At 36.5% G+C, this 20378-nt stretch overlaps 1 protein-coding gene across 6 annotated transcripts in view; it reads left to right on the plus strand.

Annotated features, from left to right (window-relative positions):
• The window catches only part of FUT9 (fucosyltransferase 9), a 200125-nt gene that overhangs the window by 153498 nt on the left and 26249 nt on the right, over positions 1 to 20378 (plus strand). The window contains exon 4 of one of the 6 annotated variants that reach the window (XM_040474199.1): positions 15783 to 15896. The exons of 4 other annotated variants lie outside the window; for them this stretch is intronic. Coding sequence is in view for 1 of the 2 variants with exons in the window: in XM_040474195.1 (XP_040330129.1) it covers positions 19129 to 19201 (73 nt within the window). In the remaining variant the exon portion in view is untranslated. Of the gene's footprint in view, positions 1 to 15782; positions 15897 to 19036; positions 19202 to 20378 lie in introns of those variants that run through there. One more of the 6 variants, XM_040474195.1, reaches the window with a different exon arrangement.

The following is a 20378-nucleotide window of genomic DNA, read 5'->3' on the forward strand; positions in this document are numbered from 1 at the left end:
TTAAGATGGGTTGTATAAGACCAAATGCATTGGTGGACCTATATAGATGATTTAAAACTGTATAATTTGTAGAAATGTCTCCCAAAATAGGTTTGCAGAGTCACAGTAATTACACTGACTAAATATGTTTAACTTGTTCTCTTTTACTGGTATAAAGTCTCCCATGGTATTTCACGTTACTCTGTAAACTATCTTCTCCTGCAGCTAGGATCCAGATTCTATCATCTTTCCATAATCTTAATCCTTAGTATAGTACTTTAATTTAGAACCTAAGAGGAAGCCAGTATCTGTTGAATGAATGAATGTGTTAGTTTCATAAGTGAGTCTCGTATCAATAAGATTTCAAACACACCTATTATTTTAAACTTAGAATTAATGCACAGTCTTGTTGAATTGCATCGCTAATTCATTCTTCCTTAGTGATCAAGTTATGCATATTTTTGATATTACCTCAGCTACTACTTTATGTTCACTGGTTTATATTTTATATTCACTGATTATATTCACTATTTTATATTCACTGATTAATCCTTAGGTACATATTTTTCACTGGTTTAAATATATGTTATAAAAAAATGAATTAGGCTGAACATGAGATAAAATTAAGGAAAGACAGAATCATCTGGACACTTCATAGTTACCTACACGTTTTCTGATTCATCTTTAAAAAATACTGCCATGCCCTGTGTTTCCAATTTAAGATATAGATCTAAGCTTAAAATGATGTGGACACCACCAATTTAAGTTTTCAGCATACTGAATTAAAATTGGGAATTCTGGAATCTGTGCCAATGATGGGATTGTAGTTCTATGAAGAGCTAGGGTTAGGAGTGGGGAGGTACTTTGAATGAGTTTCTGGAGGTCACTCCTTTAAGCAACGAGGTATTTGTGCTGATGAAAGATACTACAGTTATGCTATCTGTGTTTTCAGAATGAATTCCTTTAATTTCCATCACTGACCATGTTTCCAGTTGAATGAGAAAGGCTTTGTGTACCTGATTTGGGTAACAGACACCTGGATCAACCCAGTAACATAATTGGTAAAAGTGGTTGGAATAATATATATAAAATATTTTTAAAAGCTATGAAATGTTATAAACTCTCAACACATTATTTATTAGATTGTTCGTATATAGTGATAAAAGTTTGTCCAACTTGATGATTCACTGAATTGTTCCAGATCAGTCCAAAAGAGTGGGAAAAAAAACTAGTAATATACATTGATGATTTTTAGTAATATCATCATCATACGTAGTTAGATCTTAATTATCTATGGAAATGGATTTTGGTAATAGCATGGGGAAATGAAAATACAGATCTTTCTATAAATGTGCTTGCATTATGAATACCATCTTACTGGTGATTTTTATTCACTGAATGTGGCAGAAATTATAATGATGATGAGAAAGTGATGATGATCATGAGTGTGATGTGTGTGCATGTGCATTAGAGAAGGGGAGAGAAAAAGAGAGAAATAAAGAAAGGAAAGAAGGAAAGGAAGGAAGGAAGGAAGGAAGGAGAAAAAAGAAATATTGAATATTCTGCTCCTCAATTATGATTATGGAAAGGCAAATTATAATCACAGATAACTATAATTATAATAGATACAGATAACTATAACTATAATACAGATAATTATAATTACAAAATCCATATATTTCTGTAGGGTAAATTAAGAAGAATACCATCCTTCAGTAAAGGAAAATCTGGATTGAGTTAATTTTGTAACACCAGTGTAGAAACAATGGCACAAGAAAGACCAAGTTCAAGGAAGAAGCTTTACAGCTATAGCTACAGATATAGAGGTTTAGGTAGATATGGATATAGGTACAGATAGATGTATATCTAGAATAGATATATATAGATATGGGTCTGGATACAGATACAGACATGGACATACACATAGACATAGGCTGAACTTAATTTATTTGGGAAGAATAACAAATAGTTTCAGTGTTGGAGGTGGCTGCCTGAATGTGGATCTGAATACTCATGGACCATACAAATATTTATAGGATCTAGAGACGGTTTCACACATTTAGCTATAGTATGAATTCACGTTTTCTGTGAAATAAAAATCACACTGTGTAGACCTGCAGTACCTGTAATTATGTGTTACTAATAGAGTGAATACCAGATATCTCTAAGAAAGTGTGCCTACTCCCCATGCCTTTTATCATGGGATATGAAGGACAGACATTCACCATTCCAAGAATTTGTGCTAAAAGATTTTCTGAGTCCCTTACTGCTCCCAACAACCAACCTAAACACATCAAATGAGTTCTTAATTTCAGACAGTATATTTTCAGTTCAACCAAATGTTCATTTGGTTCTTTTTATACATTTCAGTTATTGAAATTCTGTATCTTTTCATCTAGTTTGTCCTTTTGTTTAAATCAGAAAAGTGACCGTTTTCTTGACACCCAAGAATCCCAAGATTCTCCAGGCTTTTCTTAATACTTGATTTGAACAGAATCCCAGGTACAAGGAACATTTAAAGATTGTACATTAACGTTCTGGGGTGCCTGGCTGGCTCAGTTGGTTAAGCATCTGACTTCAGCTCAGGTCATGATCTCGTGGTTTGTAAATTCGAGACCTGCATTGGGGTCTGTGCTGACAGCTCAGAGCCTGGAGTCTGCTTCAGATTCTGTGTCTCCCTCTCTCTCCTCCTCCCCGGCTCACTCTCTCTCTCTCTCTCTCTCAAAAATAAATAGATACGAAATTTTTTTTAAAGATTGTACATTAACGTTCCAAATTTTTGTATGTTGTCTGCATGATGTGTTTTTTTCCCACGAAATTTCTTTTGCAATAGATTTGTATATTCTCAGTCACATCCCGATCTACAGGCTGACCAATGAGGTCATATAGCCGGATGATGAGATATCACAAAGGAATAGCACATTTTCTTCAGGGCAAACTCACCGGTTGATGCAGCAAAAGAATGGCCATGCCCAATTGAAATAAGAGCATTCTACTAACAGAATATTTTCTTTGGGGCACAAATAATTGGCAATACCAGTTAGAAAGCGATACTTGTATTCCAGAGCATTTACTTGTGTCCACTACAGCTCAGGTGAAATGTGCCAAACATCCAGGATGATGAAATATTTTCAGTCAATAAATATTTTGGTTTTGTTTGTTTGTTTGTTTGAAGGCAAACAGAAGGGTTTGCATATTCAAGAAGTCAAACAATTCTTCTGCTTCAACTTAGAAATGATTCACAAATCTTTGCTAGGAATAGAATGTTTAAAGACTTTTCCCCCACTAGATTTTTTGGCATCTTACTACTCTTCAGGGACACTGTATTTAGAAGTGAAGTCTGTCTAAGAAGCTCTAATATAATTTTGTATTATCATGATTGGCCACTGGTTTCTTAGCGGGTGCACCCAACCATCTAAGGGGAGTCTCAATGTAGAATACGAAAGCCATCATGACCCACCAGAATAGGCCCGTGTTTATTTGGTTATTAAAATCTTTGGCAAAAATTCTGACAGTACCCAAAGATTAGAGTACCCTTCGATTAGATCACTGGGAAAGAAAATTTGGAAACCTGTAGCATCTCTGTAGAGTCTACTGCATTGCAGGCCCTGAGGTGGCGACAGAAGAGGCTGGGTGCTTGATAAATCCTAGTGTCACTGGAGCCATGCTACAGTGCTGCATGCAGCCTGGGAATCAGTCATAAGGGCAGCCTTACTTAGCACAGCCATCTGAAGGCAGTGATCTTCTCTGAGGCAAGTCATGTAACAGGACGTATTTTGCTTATTTCGCCAAATATTTTCAGGGCCTGTTCTTTCCTATAATTGTATCTGTTGGTGAAGGCTAAATGCCACACTTTTTTTTTTCATTTTTTTCCTTATTCTTTATCTTATGATTGTTCTCTCTTGGTTCTTCTCACTGAGGAGATTGTTGTAACCAGTTATTAAAAGCACCATTTTTCTTTTTATTTGGGAAACTGTTCATTGATGTCACATTGTGAGTATTATTTGGGGCATCCACCCTTCTGTTTCTCAATTATGTGCATAATCTCTTATGAACTGATGGCTGTTTTTATTATTCCCTCCTCACCACCACCGTGACTCTTCTCTGATGCTGATGCCACTCGGGATTTGCGCAATTATCTAGAAAATGCATTGCATGTACCTGAGCTACCATCACATATGAAATACTATGATTCGAGCATGAAGAACATGTATAAAATCTGTTCATAATCTGCTGTACACACAGCTTGGTTTGGGGCAGAAAGTATGTTTAGAAACTTGCAATGATGATTGCCCTTAGATAAGGGGAATCTAAGCTTGATTTTTAAGCTTAGATTTTCAAGCTTTAATATACATACAAATCACCTGGGTGTTTTGCTAATGATGAAAATTCTGATTCATTAGTTCTGGAAGTGGCCTGAGATTCTGTATTTTTAACAAGCTCCAAGGCAAAGCAATACTGCTAGCCCAAAACCCATACTTTGAGAAGCCAGAGGCAAGGGCTGTACTATTCAATACAGCAGCCACTACCCACAGGTGGGTATTTATGGCTGTTCAAATCAATTATATTCTTATTGAGTTTCTACCTGCTTGATCTATCAATTACTGAAACAAGAGTGTTGAAGTCTCCAGCTATCAGTGTGGATTAGTCTAGCTCTCCCAATAATTCTATTAGTTATTGCCTCATGTATTTTGATAAATTATTGTTAGGTGTTTACATGTTAAGAATTGTTATACATGTTACTTGAAGAATGGACCACTTTATCTTGGTATAATGTTCATCTTTATCTATGATAACTTGCCTTATTCTGAAGTATGCTGTGTCTGAAATGAAGATAGCTACTCCAGCCTTCTTGAAATACTGTTAGCATGGCATGTCTTTTCTCTCATCCCTTTATTTTTAAGCTACCTGAGTCTTTATATTTAAAAGTACATTCGGGATGCTGGGTGGTTAAGTCTGTTAAGCTTCCAACTTCAATTCAGTTCAGGCTGTCTGCGGTCAGCCACATCAGGCACTCTGCTGTCAGTAGGGAGCCTGCTTCACGTGGGTCCTGTCTCCCTCTCTCTCTGCTCCTTCCCCCTCTCAAAAATAAATATTTAAAAATAAAAAAGAAAGTAAAATTATGTAAGCAATATATTATTGGTCTAATTTTTTACTGTATTTTTACTGGTGTATATAGAACACTCATATTTAAAGTTATTATTGATACAGCTGGATTAATATATACCTCACGTGAAACTGTTTTTTATTTCTTACACGAGTTCTTTATTTTTCTTTCCCTCCTTTTCTGCCTTCTGTGGTTTCCATTGAACATTTACATTTTATTTTGTCTCTTTTCTTAGCATATCAGTTACACTTCTTTTAAAAAAATGTCAGTGGTTGTTCTAGAGTTTACAATATACACTTTAAACTAATCTAAATCCACTTTCAAATACCACCATATCATTTCATGTGAAGTAGTGAAGATAGTTTTTAAGAGACTTTCCAATCCCTGCCTTCTATCCATTGTAACACAGTTGTCCTCAATTTCACTTATCCATATGCTAATATCACCCATGCATTGTTATTGTTATTATTATTTTAAGTAGTTATTTTCTAGATTAAGAATAAAAAACAGACTTTATTTTTCATTCATCCATTCCTTCTCTAACACTCTTCTTTTCCTTATGCAGATCCAAGTTTCTGACACCATTTTCCTTAACCCTGAAAACACTTTTCACATTTCCTGGAGGACAAGTCTGTTGGCCAAGAATTCCCTTGGTTTTTGTTTGGCTGGGAAAGTCTTTATTTCTCAATCACTTTAAAGGATAAATTCTCCAGATACAGAATTCTAGGGTGGTGACAGTTTTTAATACTAAATATTTCATTCCACTCTCTTCATGCTTGCATGGTTTCTGATTAAAAAAAAATCCACTATAATTTTCATTCTTGTTTCTTTAGAGATAGGTGTTTTTGGGTTTTTTTTATTCTCCTCAGGCTTCTTTCAAGATTTTTATCTTTATCTTTAGTTTTCCGCAATTTGGAAATGATATGCATGGGTATAAAATTACTGATTCCTTCCTGTGCATGTCCAGTCTCTTGATGAGTCCATCAAAGGCATAATTCATTTCTGTGACACTGGTTTTGAATCCTGTTGATTCTATCTTAGAGTTTTCTTTTTTCTTTTCTTTTTTTTTTTTTTTTTTTTTTGCTTAAATTACCAATCTGTTCTTGCATGTTACTTATTTTTTCCATAGAGCCCTTAACATATTAATCATAGTTATGTTAAATTCTCAGTCTGGGGGCGCCTGGGTGGCGCAGTCGGTTAAGCGTCCGACTTCAGCCAGGTCATGATCTCGCGGTCCGTGAGTTCGAGCCCCGCGTCGGGCTCTGGGCTGATGGCTCAGAGCCTGGAGCCTGTTTCCGATTCTGTGTCTCCCTCTCTCTCTGCCCCTCCCCCGTTCATGCTCTGTCTCTCTCTGTCCCAAAAATAAATAAACGTTGAAAAAACAAAAAAAAAAAAATTAAAAAAAAAAAAATTCTCAGTCTGGTTATTCCAAAATCTGTATCATATATATTTGAGTCTGGTTCTGATGCTTATTAAAAAATAAGAGGGGCATCTGGGTGGCTCAGTGGGTTAAGCATCAGACTTCGGCTCAGGTCATGATCTCATGGTTTGTGGGTTCAAGTCCCGCATCTGCTCTGCGCTATCAGTTCAGAGCCTGGAGCCTGCTTGAGTTCTGTGTCTCCCTCTCTCTCTGCTTCCTCCCCCACTCTCACTCTGTCTCTCAAAAAATGAGTAAATGTTAAAAAATTTAAGAAAAATTAAAAAAAAATTCTAAACAAGAGAAATAAAATAAGAGAAATTCTTCAGGATGTATTTTGTTGCATTTTAGCATACATTATAATTTTTGGTTGAAAACTAGGAACGAGGTATCCATTAATAAGAGCTGAGGCAGATGCCTTTAGTGTGAAATTTCATGTTAGTCTGGCTGGAGTTGGGCTGTATTTAATGATCTAGCTGTACATACCAGAGACTTCACATTCTGTTAGTGCCCTTGTTTTGACTCCACTGTAATCTTTGTGTTCCACTTTCTCTTAGACATTTTCTTTTAGAGTTCCCTGAGAACCTTTCCTTGTATGGAGCCTGCATCTTATAGCTCTTTGAGGTGCAGACCACTGCTAACATATCGGTGTCTTGTTGGCAAGATGGTAAGGTGTGGGTGGTGGGAAAGTGTTCTGTAACCTTATGATTAAATCTCTGTCTTTCAATGGGCTTATGTCTCTGGACTGTGACTTTCATGAGTCTTTCTTAGCTTTTTATTTCTTCTTAGTTCATATAAGAAAGTTAGAGCAGTCTGGAATTTGAGAAATATATTTTCTTCCCGATCATATAAGGCTCTGGTAAAGTCTTTTCTTTTGGAGAGAAGGTCTTTGTTACAGAGACTGTTCTAAGTATATTTCTTAATGATTATTTCCCCCTTCCCTTACTGGAATCAGGAGAGGGATCCTGGCTCTTCACGGTGAGAATTGGTGGGGTTTATGGAGGGAAAGCCTAAGACAATACAGAGGTCCACCAATACTACAGCCCTCACAAGTTCTGCAATCAGGCTAGCCCACACTCAGCATCAGAAGTTCATGAAAGTTACCATCTAAATGTTCCTACCAGCCTATGGCTCCAGCAGCTTCTGTTCCAGGTAAAGAGATTGTGGCTGCAATTCTCAAGATTCATCTGTCTCTCTGGATTTGGGGGTAGCAGTTTACCCCATGACCTCAGTTCTTCTGTAAGTACAAAAAAGTCATTGATTTCCAGTTGTTCAGCTTTCTCCTTCTTTTAAAGACAGTAGTGACAACGTCCAAGTTCTTTACATGTGATAGCTGTAACCGGAATTTTCACATGTGACTACTTAAATTTAAATGTAAACTAAAGTTAAATAAAATCTAAAATTCTGTTTCTCAGTTACAATAGCCATATTTCAAGTACTCAATAACCATGTGTGGCTAGTGTCTACCATATGGGACCGTATAGATATAGAACATTTCCACCATCACAGTTCTGTTAGACAGAGATGGGCCGGACAAAATCTCTAAAGAAATCTCATGAGACAACTAGAATCACAAGACAAAATGGGTCAGTATAAAATAAAATATTTTAGGATGAGATTGTAAATCTTTGTCTCGGGTTCACCTTGAATAATCACTAAATGATGATAAAAGATAACTAAAGAGTTGACCAATTATAGTCTATGTCAATCAAGATAAGAAGTGATCTCTACTTAATTCTAGTAAGGAGACTGACGTCAAAAATCTGAATTGAGACATACCCTAACACATAAAAAGACACACCCTGATTAAAAGATATCTATATTTCCATATAGAGCTAAAACCCAACTTGCATTTTCTGCAAGTGACTGTCACCCATGGATTTAAAACTGTCTTCATGTTATTTTGTATATTTTACCTGTCAGAAACTTTAATTAGCTAAAATTTGAGATTTGGCTTGTGATTTTGAATGTATAAAAAATGCACCAAGAGTATATGGTAATTAATTTCAAAAATAAAAAAGTAAAAAAAAAGAGGTAACAGAGAGCGAAAGCATACAATAATTCTTGCTTTGGAAACAATGAAAAAAAGAAAATGACACCTTTCATACTTTTCATTTTAAAGAATGTCATGTAAGTGACAGGCTTAATGGATCATATCTTTGAAGTAATTATACTGCCAGGGCAGTTAAATATGATAATGTAACATTAGACTAAGGAAGCATAGTAATATTGGCATATTCTATACATTGTGAGTTCAAAAATTATCTTACTGCATAATACAGTAGTTTAAAATATCTTCTATTTTTCCAGAATAATGTTACATCTGACTTTTAAAAAAATACTAGCATGCTGTTCTGGTACTCAAAGGAGCCATAATCATTCACTTTTAACAACAAGGTTAAAATTAAAGGTTTAACATTTTGCTTTTAATTTCTGCTTTATCAGTGAATAAGAACAATTAGCCCTGGAATGCCACTGGCTGAAAAAAATTAAATATTCTTGTACTGTTGTGTTTTTTTTAATGTGATATTTGAGCTAGTACCAGATACCTAATAAGTATATGTCACACCATATACTTCATGATGTTTATTCTTTCTGCTTAAATATTTTCATTAGTGAGCCTGAAAAAAAGTTCCTGACGATGTAAAATGGTTATTTTAAATTTGAGAGAGCCAACATAATTAAGTATTTAAGGACTACTTCTAGAGCTGAAAGTTATTGGATGTGATCCTTAATTCCTAATAAACAACTGTGAATTCTCTAGTTTTTAAAATTGAGATAATAATGGAGATTTTGAAAGTTCTTAAATCAAATGCCTAAGGCAATTGATGCCAAATATATATAGGAGTCAGTAAAGCCAGAAATGAACAAGGATGTGAAGAAGGAAACAAATTAGGTCAAAGACTTCATCTAAGTAAGATGAAGAATGTGTTCGAAAAGTCTACACTATTCCCGTGTGTTTTTCCTTTACTCACATTACTACCATGCTCACAACACTTCTGACAACAGATGTCTGGGGGGTTTTCCCCATACCAAACAATTCTTTGTGATACCAGCTTAACACAATTCTGATACTGGCTTCCTAGAGAAGGAGGTGTCAGATCCCACTGCTTACGGGTTCAGTCCCACAAGATTTCTCCCATCCCATTTCAGATGCCAATCCCAAGTAGTAGGTCCCCAGATTATCCTGGAGGTTGGTTGGTGGTTCCCATGGCCTCCCGCTCCTTGGGTGTGATGGTTTGCTAGAACAGCTCACAAAATTCAAGGAAACACTTACTCGTGTTTACCAGCTTATTATATAATAAAGGATATGATAAAGAATGCAGGGGCGCCTGGGTGGCTTAGTCGGCTGAGCATCCGACTTTGGCTCAGGTCATGATCTCATGGTTCATGAGTTCAAGGCCACATCGGGCTCTGTGCTGACAGCTCAGGGCCTGGAGCCTGCTTCGGATTCTGTGTCTCCCTCTGTCTCTGCTCCTCCCTTGCTCACACTCTGTCTCTCTCTCAAAAATAAAATAAAGATTAAAAAAAAAAAAAAGAATGCAGATGAACAGCCACATGAAGAAATGCATTGGTCAAGGTAGATAGAAAAATGCACAGAGCCTCCGTGTTCTCTCCGAGTACACTGCTCTCTCAAGACCTGCATGTTTTCACCCTCTTGGAAGCTCCCCAAACTCTGTACCTTTGGAGTGTTTATAAAGGCTGCATCACATAAGCATTGTGGTATTTAAATGGTGTCTCTCCCCCTGAAGTGTGGGGTAGTGATCTGGTGAAAGCCAATGGCGGGAGAGTTGAAACTATTCTCCTGAGGCACCTCATTAGAACAAAATATACAAAAGATATACCAATCACCTAGGAAATTCCAAGGGATTTAGAAGCTCTGTGACAGGAACTACAGTCAAAGACAAAACATTAGAACAAAAGGTGTTCATAGTGTTCTTATCACTTAAGAAATTACAAGAGTTCTAGGGGTTCTATGCCAGGAACTGTGGCACACAGATAGATATAGATATGGATATAGATATAAATATATTCTATTCTATTATTTCACAGGAAGCCAGTGGAAGGCTTTAAGCTGAAGAGTGAAATGATCTGGCTTACAATTTAAACACTCTGGCTTCTGGGAAACTGTAAGAGGCATAAAAATATAAGCAGGAAGAAGCTATTTTAATATTCCAGAAGAAAAATGACAATGACTTCATTTAAAAGTATCCTTGAAAATGGAAAGAAGTAGCCAATTACATATGTAAGTTAGAGACAGAGCCAGAATTTCCTGATGAATTGGATATATGTGTGAGAGAAAAGAGTGCAGTCTCTCAAATAGCCCAAGGTTGTAGCTTGAGCAACTAAAAGAATGAGGTTACCATCAAAGAAGATGGGAAAGGCAACTGATGGAACAGGATTGGTGGAAGATCAAGATTTCATTTTTTAATGTTTATTTATTTATTGAAGTGGGGGGATAGAGGGGGAAGCAGAGGGAGAGAGAGAATCCTAAGCAATCTCCATGCTGTCAGTGCAGAGCCCAATGCAGGGCTCCATCTCGTGAACTGTGAGATCATGACCTGAGCTGAAATCAAGTCAAGGCTTAACTGGCTGAGCCACTCAGGGTCCTCAGATCAAGATTTCATTTTTAAACATAATGCATTTGAGATATCTATGGGATATCCAAATGGAAAGATCAGGTAGGCAGTTTGAAATAGTCTAGAGTTCAGAGGTGAGGTCTGGTACAGATATATACATTTAGTAATTTTACATATATTTGTGGAACAAAACAACTTATGAAAACCAGGTACTAAGCTCTGGGACACTTGAATCTTGAGTGCTTAATAAAAATGGGTGTAGCCAAGAAAGGAGCAGAGAATAAATGGCTAGTAAGAAGAAGGAAACCTAGAGGAATGTAGTATTTTAATCCAAGAGTAGAAAGTTTTTGCTGGAGGGAGAAAACAATTGATCATAAGTAAACTAAAAGTAAGATGAAGACCGAGAATTCATCGTTGGGTTTAGCAGGTTGGAGAAGAATTTCATGAAGTAGTAGGGAAAATGCCTGAGTGGAATATATTTAATAGAAATAAATACAAGCAGAAGCAGTGAAGAAAATGAACATATAGAAAACTAGTTTGGAGAATATTACTGTGGAATACAAAAATGGAAACGTAGTTGGCAGGGAAGCAGAGTCAAGAGAAGTTTGTTTGGTTGCTTGTTTTAAGATGGGAAACTTCTTTGCATTGTGATGGAAATATGTATATCCATGGAATATTACCCAGCCATCAAAAAAAAATGACATCTTGCCATTCTTAATGACATGGATGGAGCTAGAGTGTATTACACTAAGTGAAATAAGTCAATGAGAGAAAGACAAATACCATATGATTTCACCCATTTGTGGAATTTAAGAAACAAAACAGATGAACACAGGGGAAGAAAAAAAAGAGAGAGAGGGAAGGAAACAATGACAGACTCTTCACTATAGTGAACAAAGTGAGGGTTGATGGAGGGCGGGGGACAAGGAAAGGGCTAAATGTGTGATAGGTATTAAGGAGAGCATTTGTGATGAACACTGGGTGTTATGTAAGTGAAAACGCACTGAAATCTATTTCTGAAACCACTATTACACTGTATGTTAACTAACATACACTGTATGTTAACTATTGAAATAAAAACTTGAAATAAATAAAAAAAGAATTCAAACAAACAAAAAACGGTAAAGCTCATTATGGCAACAGGCAAGAAGGATACAAGGGTGTAGATGCTCCAATGTCTGAATAGAAGGTGATAGAAACCTAGTGACTTTCACTTTTATACATATGGTGTTTCATTTAATCCTAACAGTTCTTTGGGGTGGATGCTCTTGTTTTCCATGCCTTACAGATGAGAAATCCAACTCTTAGAGTCTAAATAACTTGTCCAGGATCATACTGTTCATAAATGGTACCTGATTTTATTTCAGAGCCATTGGTCTTGACCACCATGCTATGCTGCCTCACATGATTGTTGGTAGGACACTTCTGGTCAGAGTGATTGTTGATAGTTTTAAAGATGTGACCTATGAGCTCTTTATTATGGGGAAATTAGTACCGAGACTTAGGAAGTTTTCAAGTTGTGACAAGTTCTCAAAGGGTCAGTCTGCAGGGTTTTTTAATTCATAAAGTGTCTTATTTAGTGGCACTTTTAAGAACATCATATATCATGATAGTTTCATCTCTAATAAAGATCATCAATAATAGATGCTCCATAAATATGCAAATATTTATGCTACAGATATTACAGGAAACAATACAAAGTGCATTCTTCACAAAGTTCACCTTTTATTTAGAGAAAATGGATAATAAACAAGTAAGCAAATTAATAAATAAGATGGTAGTCACTTCTCTGAAGTAAATAAGTAGGAAAACATGAGAAAGAGTCCCTGGGGAAGAGGGTACTATGTTCGACAGTGCCAATGTAGTTCCCTTTGTAAAGGTGGTATCTCAATTGTGATCTGAAGAATGAGAAGCAACTCCTCTGAAAAATGAGAACATTCTAGGAAGTACAAAGCTGTTAGGAAGACAATAACTTGACACATTTAAGAAATAGTAAGAACAGTGTAGCTGGAATGTAGAGTGAAAGTGATATTGGTGGGAAATAAGGGTGGGAAAACTGACAGTGGCCAAATCTTACACCTATGATAAAAAGTTTGGATTTTTTTTCTTTTTTAAAATGAGGGCATTGGCAATCCACTGAAATGTTTTGAGAGAGAGGGATGATTTGATGTATGTGGTCATTAAGCTTGTTGCTCTTAAGAATAAAAATTACCTTTTACTTTGGCCCTCACACAAAGGCTGCCTACTTTTACACAGACTTGTATTAAAAAGGATGATTCTAGGCAGAACCAATATTTTTCTCATGGAGGGTTGAAACTTCTCCAGATACACGGTTAAAATAGATGGCTAAGGCACCAGAATTTCCTCCTATATACTATAGAAACAGTTATTTGAATCTGAAAAATTTTCGAAACGTTCACATCCGTCCATATACCAAAACAAAACACCTTTCTAGAGTGCCTTCACTACACAACACATGTTATAGCCAAAAAACTTGCCATTCTTCTGTCGGTCTCCTAGAAATGGCCACTGAGAGGGAAATGTGTGCAGAGCTGTATTGGGGAGTGCTTGGGAACATCTATACAGGAGTGAGGGAAGCAATGTTGGATGAAAGAAGATGGGGATCTGCCATACAACCCTTACAGGGGCCTCATGTGAGCCTAAGGAGGCCTGGAGATGGGATGGCCCTTCAGAGGGCCTACCTTGGCAAGGGGTCTGGGTCTTTGCACTCACCCCTTTAAAAGACAGTGATGTAGGAGCAAATTTGGGGGAGGCACTTAGCTACAGAGGGACTCAGCTGTGAGGTGCCAACAGCCAACAGGCCCAGCATTTAGGGAAATGAGTGAGTGCCAAAGTCCTAAAGGAAAGAGCTGAGTTGTCACACCATGTTTACTACGGTGACCGCCAAGTAGTGAGTAACTGATGGGTAAGTTAGTATTGCCCGTGGAAATTTTGATGAATGTATAGGAAATATGACCATGTCAATTCTAACTTCAAATTAAGCTACGCTGATGGTTTTAGTTGCATTTCAAATTCACCCCCAGTTATGTATGGTAAAATAATTCCATTATCAAGGACAGGGTTATTTAAGGATTCAGTGAAATAGTATGAATAAAGTACTCAACAGAATGGCCACATAGTAAGTACTCAATGCATGCAAGCTAAGTTAAATAAAGTGAACAAAATCATAGCTCCTAGAAAGTTACAATTTGACACTTATCTCTCAAATTTTTACTTACTAAAAAAAGTGCATAATCATTTTAAATTTAGATAGTTTATTTCTCTCTTGAGATATCTTCTAATTGAAGAACTATTCTGAAATGAGCAGGCATTATAAATGGAACTTTTTTTCTCTCATATTCAAATCTCCTTTTTAATGCTGTGTGTTTACCAAATTCTTCTCCTTCATTCTTTAAAAAAATATATATGATTTTAACTGATTTGGGGAAATTCTAATTAACAGTTTTTATTGTGTTGGGAAAGAGAAATTAATTTCTTATGGTAAAGATGAGTAAGAGGTTACGTTCTTTCTGCCAGCCAAATGAATTTGGAATAAAGTTGAGTGAGTGATTTTTTTCATTAGCCTGTGAAAAGGCTATTTATTTCTACATGTAATTATAAAACAAGTAATTCTGACTTAATGAAATAAAACCAACCCTGAAAACAAATAGGACTCATTTGCAGTTTCAACTAAATTAGATACTGAAAAATGCTTGCATTCTGGTGTGTTTGAAATGTCTAATGAAATTACAAATATAATATTTCAAAGAACAAGGATAAAAACTTTGATCAGAGAAGGAAATATATGTGCATAAATAACATCTCAAGAAGCTCAAAGTCACTTTGCCATTTTAAGCCTTCTCTTATTTATAAGTCAATGATATGAAATAATGCAGGAAAATGAGTTTCCACCCAAATCTTACTAAGAGGCTAAGTTTCACAGGAATAACTGTAAGTAGTTTACAATGTGCACAGTAGGTCAAATTGATATTGTGATTCATGAGAGTTAAATGTTTTATTTGATAAACGTAGAAACCCAAGATTGCCTCTGGCAGAAGTTTAAAATAGGTTATAAATCCGATTTAATGTTAACAGCAGGGATTTATAACAATCATAAACTGAAAACAACCCACGTTTTAATATGTTAGGATCATGAACTACATTGTATCAAAACCAAACTGTCCTTTTTTTTCCTTTAAAAAAGAATAGCCAATGAACTAGTAAAAAGAAGTTAAAATGGAGCAAAATCTCTTTCTTACACACACACAAACCTATACAGATATGCTATCAAATAGGAATAACGTAAGAAAATAATAACACTGTCACTTAGAATCATTGCCTTATATGTTGTACATAATGGCTTTCCTATGGTTTCTGCTGCAAGTTAATAAAAGTCCATAAAGTATGTAATAATGACAAAGAGCTACTGTCCTGGGATTAGAAGGAAATAAATTTTTCTAGCTCTCCATTCAGACAACACATTTGAAACCCGGGAGGATGGGACATTTGGGGATTGTGCTCTGAGTCAAGTAGAAACTCAGAGACAATTCTAGTTCTCTCTCGCTTTCTTTAAGTTACCCATGGCCTTCATTTAGCATATAGATCAATTAACAGACTACTGTTTGGGGGACAATACATGGTTTGCTCCACTCATCCTGCTTTTTTCCTTCTTTCTTTCCCTAAATCCCCATTGTTTTAGTTTCAGTCCTTCTGAAAGTAGACTCTGAGACAACGACTTGACTACCAATAATTTTGAGGAACATCTCAATCCTAGGAAACAGAAGCAAAGAACAGGACAAGTGACAGGGGAAAGGTATAGAAGCTTTATCTCAAGATGCATTATCAAGTTGGCCACCAAACAGGTGACTGGCACTCAAGCCCATGGCACATTCTGAAGAGTCTTATGAAATGTCTCAGAGCTGTTTGCCTAGGGGATGTGAGACAAAACCATTTGTCCATCAGTTCCTATCCCCATTTGGACAAAGCTTACTCCTCAGATATTAACTGCCCAGCACTTCTGAATGCTTTACAGGTTCCTAAGAATATTCCACATTCAATGTGTCAGAGAAGTTTTTAGGCAATAAGTGGTTGGTATGCTACCCAAGGAAAGGAACTAGTGGGTTGCATCTGCCAGTGCTGGTGAAGGGCTGCATGGAGATGATCACTGACTGCAGCAGAGGCAGGAGTGTGTGGCAGGACTCAGAGCTTGGTGAGGTGGGGCACTAGAGTGGTCTGAGACACCCATCTTCTTTCATGGTGTCTAGACCCTTTTAAGTTCCACATTTAGGGCTCATTCTTGTTGCCATTCCCTGTATCTCAATGTGATTTTATCTCAGTTGCATGACCCTTATATTTCTGGATCCAGATAAAAACAAAATAGGAATATCTTTAACACTAAATACTTTAAATATCTAAATAGCAGGCTGAAAGAGGGTCCATGCAGCAAAATTTTGCCCTCTACCTTATTCAAGGGCTCTCGTCAACTCAAGGGATGCCTATTCTTGGTTTTCCTCCATTCAGCTCAACCCTTAAATTAAGCAAGGAACCTGAAATTCCATCATGAGATCCTTCCCTGAAACACCTAGCAGAATAAAGAATTTTTCTAATACTTAGGACCATTTTGGGTTGGATATCATTTGACAATTCTAAAGGAAGAAAATATCTCCTCAAGTCATCAGTGTGAGCTAACTGGAATGAACGATTTCCTTTAACGTTTTCTTGGGGACTCTGCCATTTACCATCATATGCATTTTTATGTGTATTTTTTTACTGCCAAAATGTTTGTTCCTGATTGTGTGTGGGTCTGAAAACAATTTGAAATCATTATTTGGTTTCTATATTTGGGAAACAACACTACATCACTGAGACATGTTCAATTTATTTTTTAATGTTTATTTTTGAGAGAGAGAGATTGAGAGAGCACATTGGAGGGGCAGAGAAAGAGAAAGGATCCTAAGCAAGGGCTTGATGCTGGGCTTGAATCCATGAACCATGAGATTATGACCTGAGCCAAAATCAAGAGTTGGCCGATTAACTGACTGAGCCACCCAGCTACCCCTAGACATGTTCAGTTTATTAACTCTTCAACCCCTGTCATCTTTTGCCCTCTTTCTTGAAAATTAGAGTCTCAACAGTGTGGGTTTCTGCATAGTAGTATCAGTGTTTAGACATTGCTACCAAAGTCAACAATAAAGAGACAACATATGTTACCGGGAAAAAACAAAACAAAACTGGAAAGTCATTGGAAGTTTCAAGCTAAGAACTGACAACTAGCAGTTAAGAATCAGACTTAACTTCTTAAAGCAAGGATTAATTCTCTAAAATACATTGCTAAATGTGCCCAATCTGAGAAGCTTCAATTACTTTGCTTTTATTTAACATACTTTTGTCAATATTAAGCAAGGTACTGTGGTTATTACTCCGGAAGCATTCCTCTTTTCTTTTCATAAAAACTTTTAAGAGGTAGAAAATTAAGGGAAAAATCACAATTCCATTGTCAACTGGCAAGTCTTCAACAAGCCTCAACATTCTTTATTTATTTTTTATTTTTATATTTTGAGAGAGAAAGAGCACATGTGTGTGAATGTGAGCAAGGGAGGGGCTGAGAGAGGGGGCAAGAGAGAATCTTAAGCAGGCTCCACACCCAGCCAATGCTGGACTCAATCCCACAACCCTGGGAACATGTAAAGAGATTTTGGCTCTTTACATTTAACCTGAGCCAAAATCAAGACTTGGATGCTCTACCAACTGAGCCACCCAGGCTCCCCCAACAAGGCTCAAGATTCTTATTTTGGCAGTATCATTTGTCCATAGCATTGTCACTATAGAAGACAAAATAAATAAAGGGACACAATTCTCATTATTGAGGAAATAACTCTGTGCTCTGTAAAGATACAAGAGCCTTGCACAAACATTTACATACTCTATCATTGGTGTGAAGTTTCCTAGTACCACTGAAATATTAAAAAGAAATGTAAGAGCTGGAGTCAAAATAGATGGTTTTATGGAATTGGAAGAAGACTTATAGAAAATGGGATATTTGAATTTAGATTGATGGAGAGGAGCAGGAAATTCATTCATTGTGAGGAATAATACATGCACAGTTTCACAAAGCACACAGCATTCTGTCCAGCCACAATAACATTTTTCTATTTCCTTTAGTTTCTCTATGCTGCTTTTTCTCCAGATCATTGAGAAGCCGGCTCCCGCTTGCCATTCAAGTCTCCCCTTAAATATGTATCATTTGATTTATGTAGGCACTAGTCACTCTGTAGTACTGTATTTTATTTTCCTCAAACAACTTGCCTTAACTGTCTTATTTACTTGTCTATTCTATTCTATTGTCTGCCATCCCCCACTAAAAAGTTAACTGCATGAGAGAATAGAATTTGCCTATCTTCTTTAGCTATTTTATCAGTAGCAACTTGAACAATGCTCATAATGAGGTAACAGATCATATGTATTGAATGAATTGATTAGTCAACCACATATAACCACATATAATCTTGCCTCTCTTAGTGTGAGATGGGATTTGGGCTGTCCTTCTCTCAAAGTCTTTGTGTTCACTAGAGGTTTCCTTGACTATGTTCTTGCTTCATTTAAAATCTATTCAATGAAAACAAAAGAAAAAAAAATTGATGAATATTTTATGTGATAAAATACTTTTGTATCTGTCTTGTTAAGTTGTGAATTTGTCAAGATGGAACACCTGGTCTTTTATATTTACAAGATGATAATTTACCATGTAAATCTTACAGATTTTCTTTTGTTTTCTTTAATACCATTTAATGAGAGCTATCATTATATGGCATTGCTAAGAGTTTTAAGTTTTTAAATAAATGTGATTGCCGCATTGTTGTCATTAAAAGTGTCTTTTAAGAAATAATTTGCATAACAAAATAGTTAATAATTTATTTGTTTGGATTGTTGTTTAGTTTTTCTAAAGAGAAAAGTGGGATTTTATTCTGTGAATCAAGGAGAACACAAGAAGACTTTATTAGGACTTCTGAAATGAGGGATTGCCTCCTCTGTTTGAGACAGAAAATATGAAATCCTATGGCCCAGTAAATCTCTCACTTGCTTTTGAAGTCATAGACCACCACTTGCCCCACTTTAATGGTGAGCAAGCAACACATTAGGGATTGAAGTAAAAGAGATGTGATTGGATTAATACAAACTCTTCAGCATGCCAAGAAACAACTCAAATTAGTCTCCTGACAATCACAGCTCTGAAGATAAAGAGCAGCACATTATTATGTAGAGATGTTAGAGAAACTTAGATTATTATTAAAGAAAGAGTAGCAGAGGGTTGTTAATAACTGGTTTCAAGAATATAAAAAGTTCTGTAAAAAGGTTGACCAGATGTTTGCCATCTACATGGAGACAGAATCAAATTAAATGGTTGCAAATTACAACAAGAAAGATGTAAATTATACCTAAAAAAAACTTATCCACTGGGGAAGCCTATTGAAATAGAACAGTTATCTTTTACCAGTTCGGTATAAAATTACTTGGGAGTCAGAGGTTAAACAAGATAGTTATCTGCCAGGGTTTTTCTCCCAGCATGAAATAGACACAAGTATCCCCAAATAAAAAAAGGTGACTGCTACCACAATAACAAGATATACACATCATAATCTTACTCTTCCCCCTTTTATCATTATGCCTTTATTTGAAACCAGGGAGGACCGTGTACTACTTGCACCGTGTACTACATGGGAAGCACAGCTAGATTAAAGAGTTTGAAAAAGATGGAAATGAATGGGGAAGTTAAGAAGAATTCACAGAAAATGATTTGTGAATAATAGGAAACCCAAGGACTTTCATTCATGCCCAGTTCTGACGTCCCGAACAAATTATCTAGAAAACATCCCAAATAAAAGCTTCCTGAAACTGAATACAAACCATTTTAGACACATGCTCTATTTTTCTTTTTCTTTCTTTCTTTTTCTTTCTTTCTCTCTCTTTCTCTCTCTCTCTCTTTCTTTTGTTCTTTCTTTCTTTCTCCCTCCCTTCCTCCCTTCCTCCCTTCCTCCCTTTCCTTCCTTATAAGGGTTTAAAGTGTTCAGCGCTCCCAGAAGGATAGTTGACTCAAATATTTCAGGATCTTATACTAAGTACTTCAGTGGAGGGGCATCTGGGTGGCTCAGTTGGTTGAGCGTCCGACTTCAGCTCAGGCCATGATCTCGCAGTTCGTGAGTTCGAGCCCCGCGTCAGGCTCTATGCTGACAGCTCAAAGCCTGGAGTGTGCTTCAGATTCTGTGTCCCCTTCTCTCTCTGCCCCACCCCTGCTTGT

Source organism: Herpailurus yagouaroundi, unplaced genomic scaffold (genome assembly GCF_014898765.1).
Source record: "Herpailurus yagouaroundi ecotype Mexico unplaced genomic scaffold, PumYag 139, whole genome shotgun sequence".
In the NCBI taxonomy this organism is placed as follows: domain Eukaryota; kingdom Metazoa; phylum Chordata; class Mammalia; order Carnivora; family Felidae; genus Herpailurus; species Herpailurus yagouaroundi.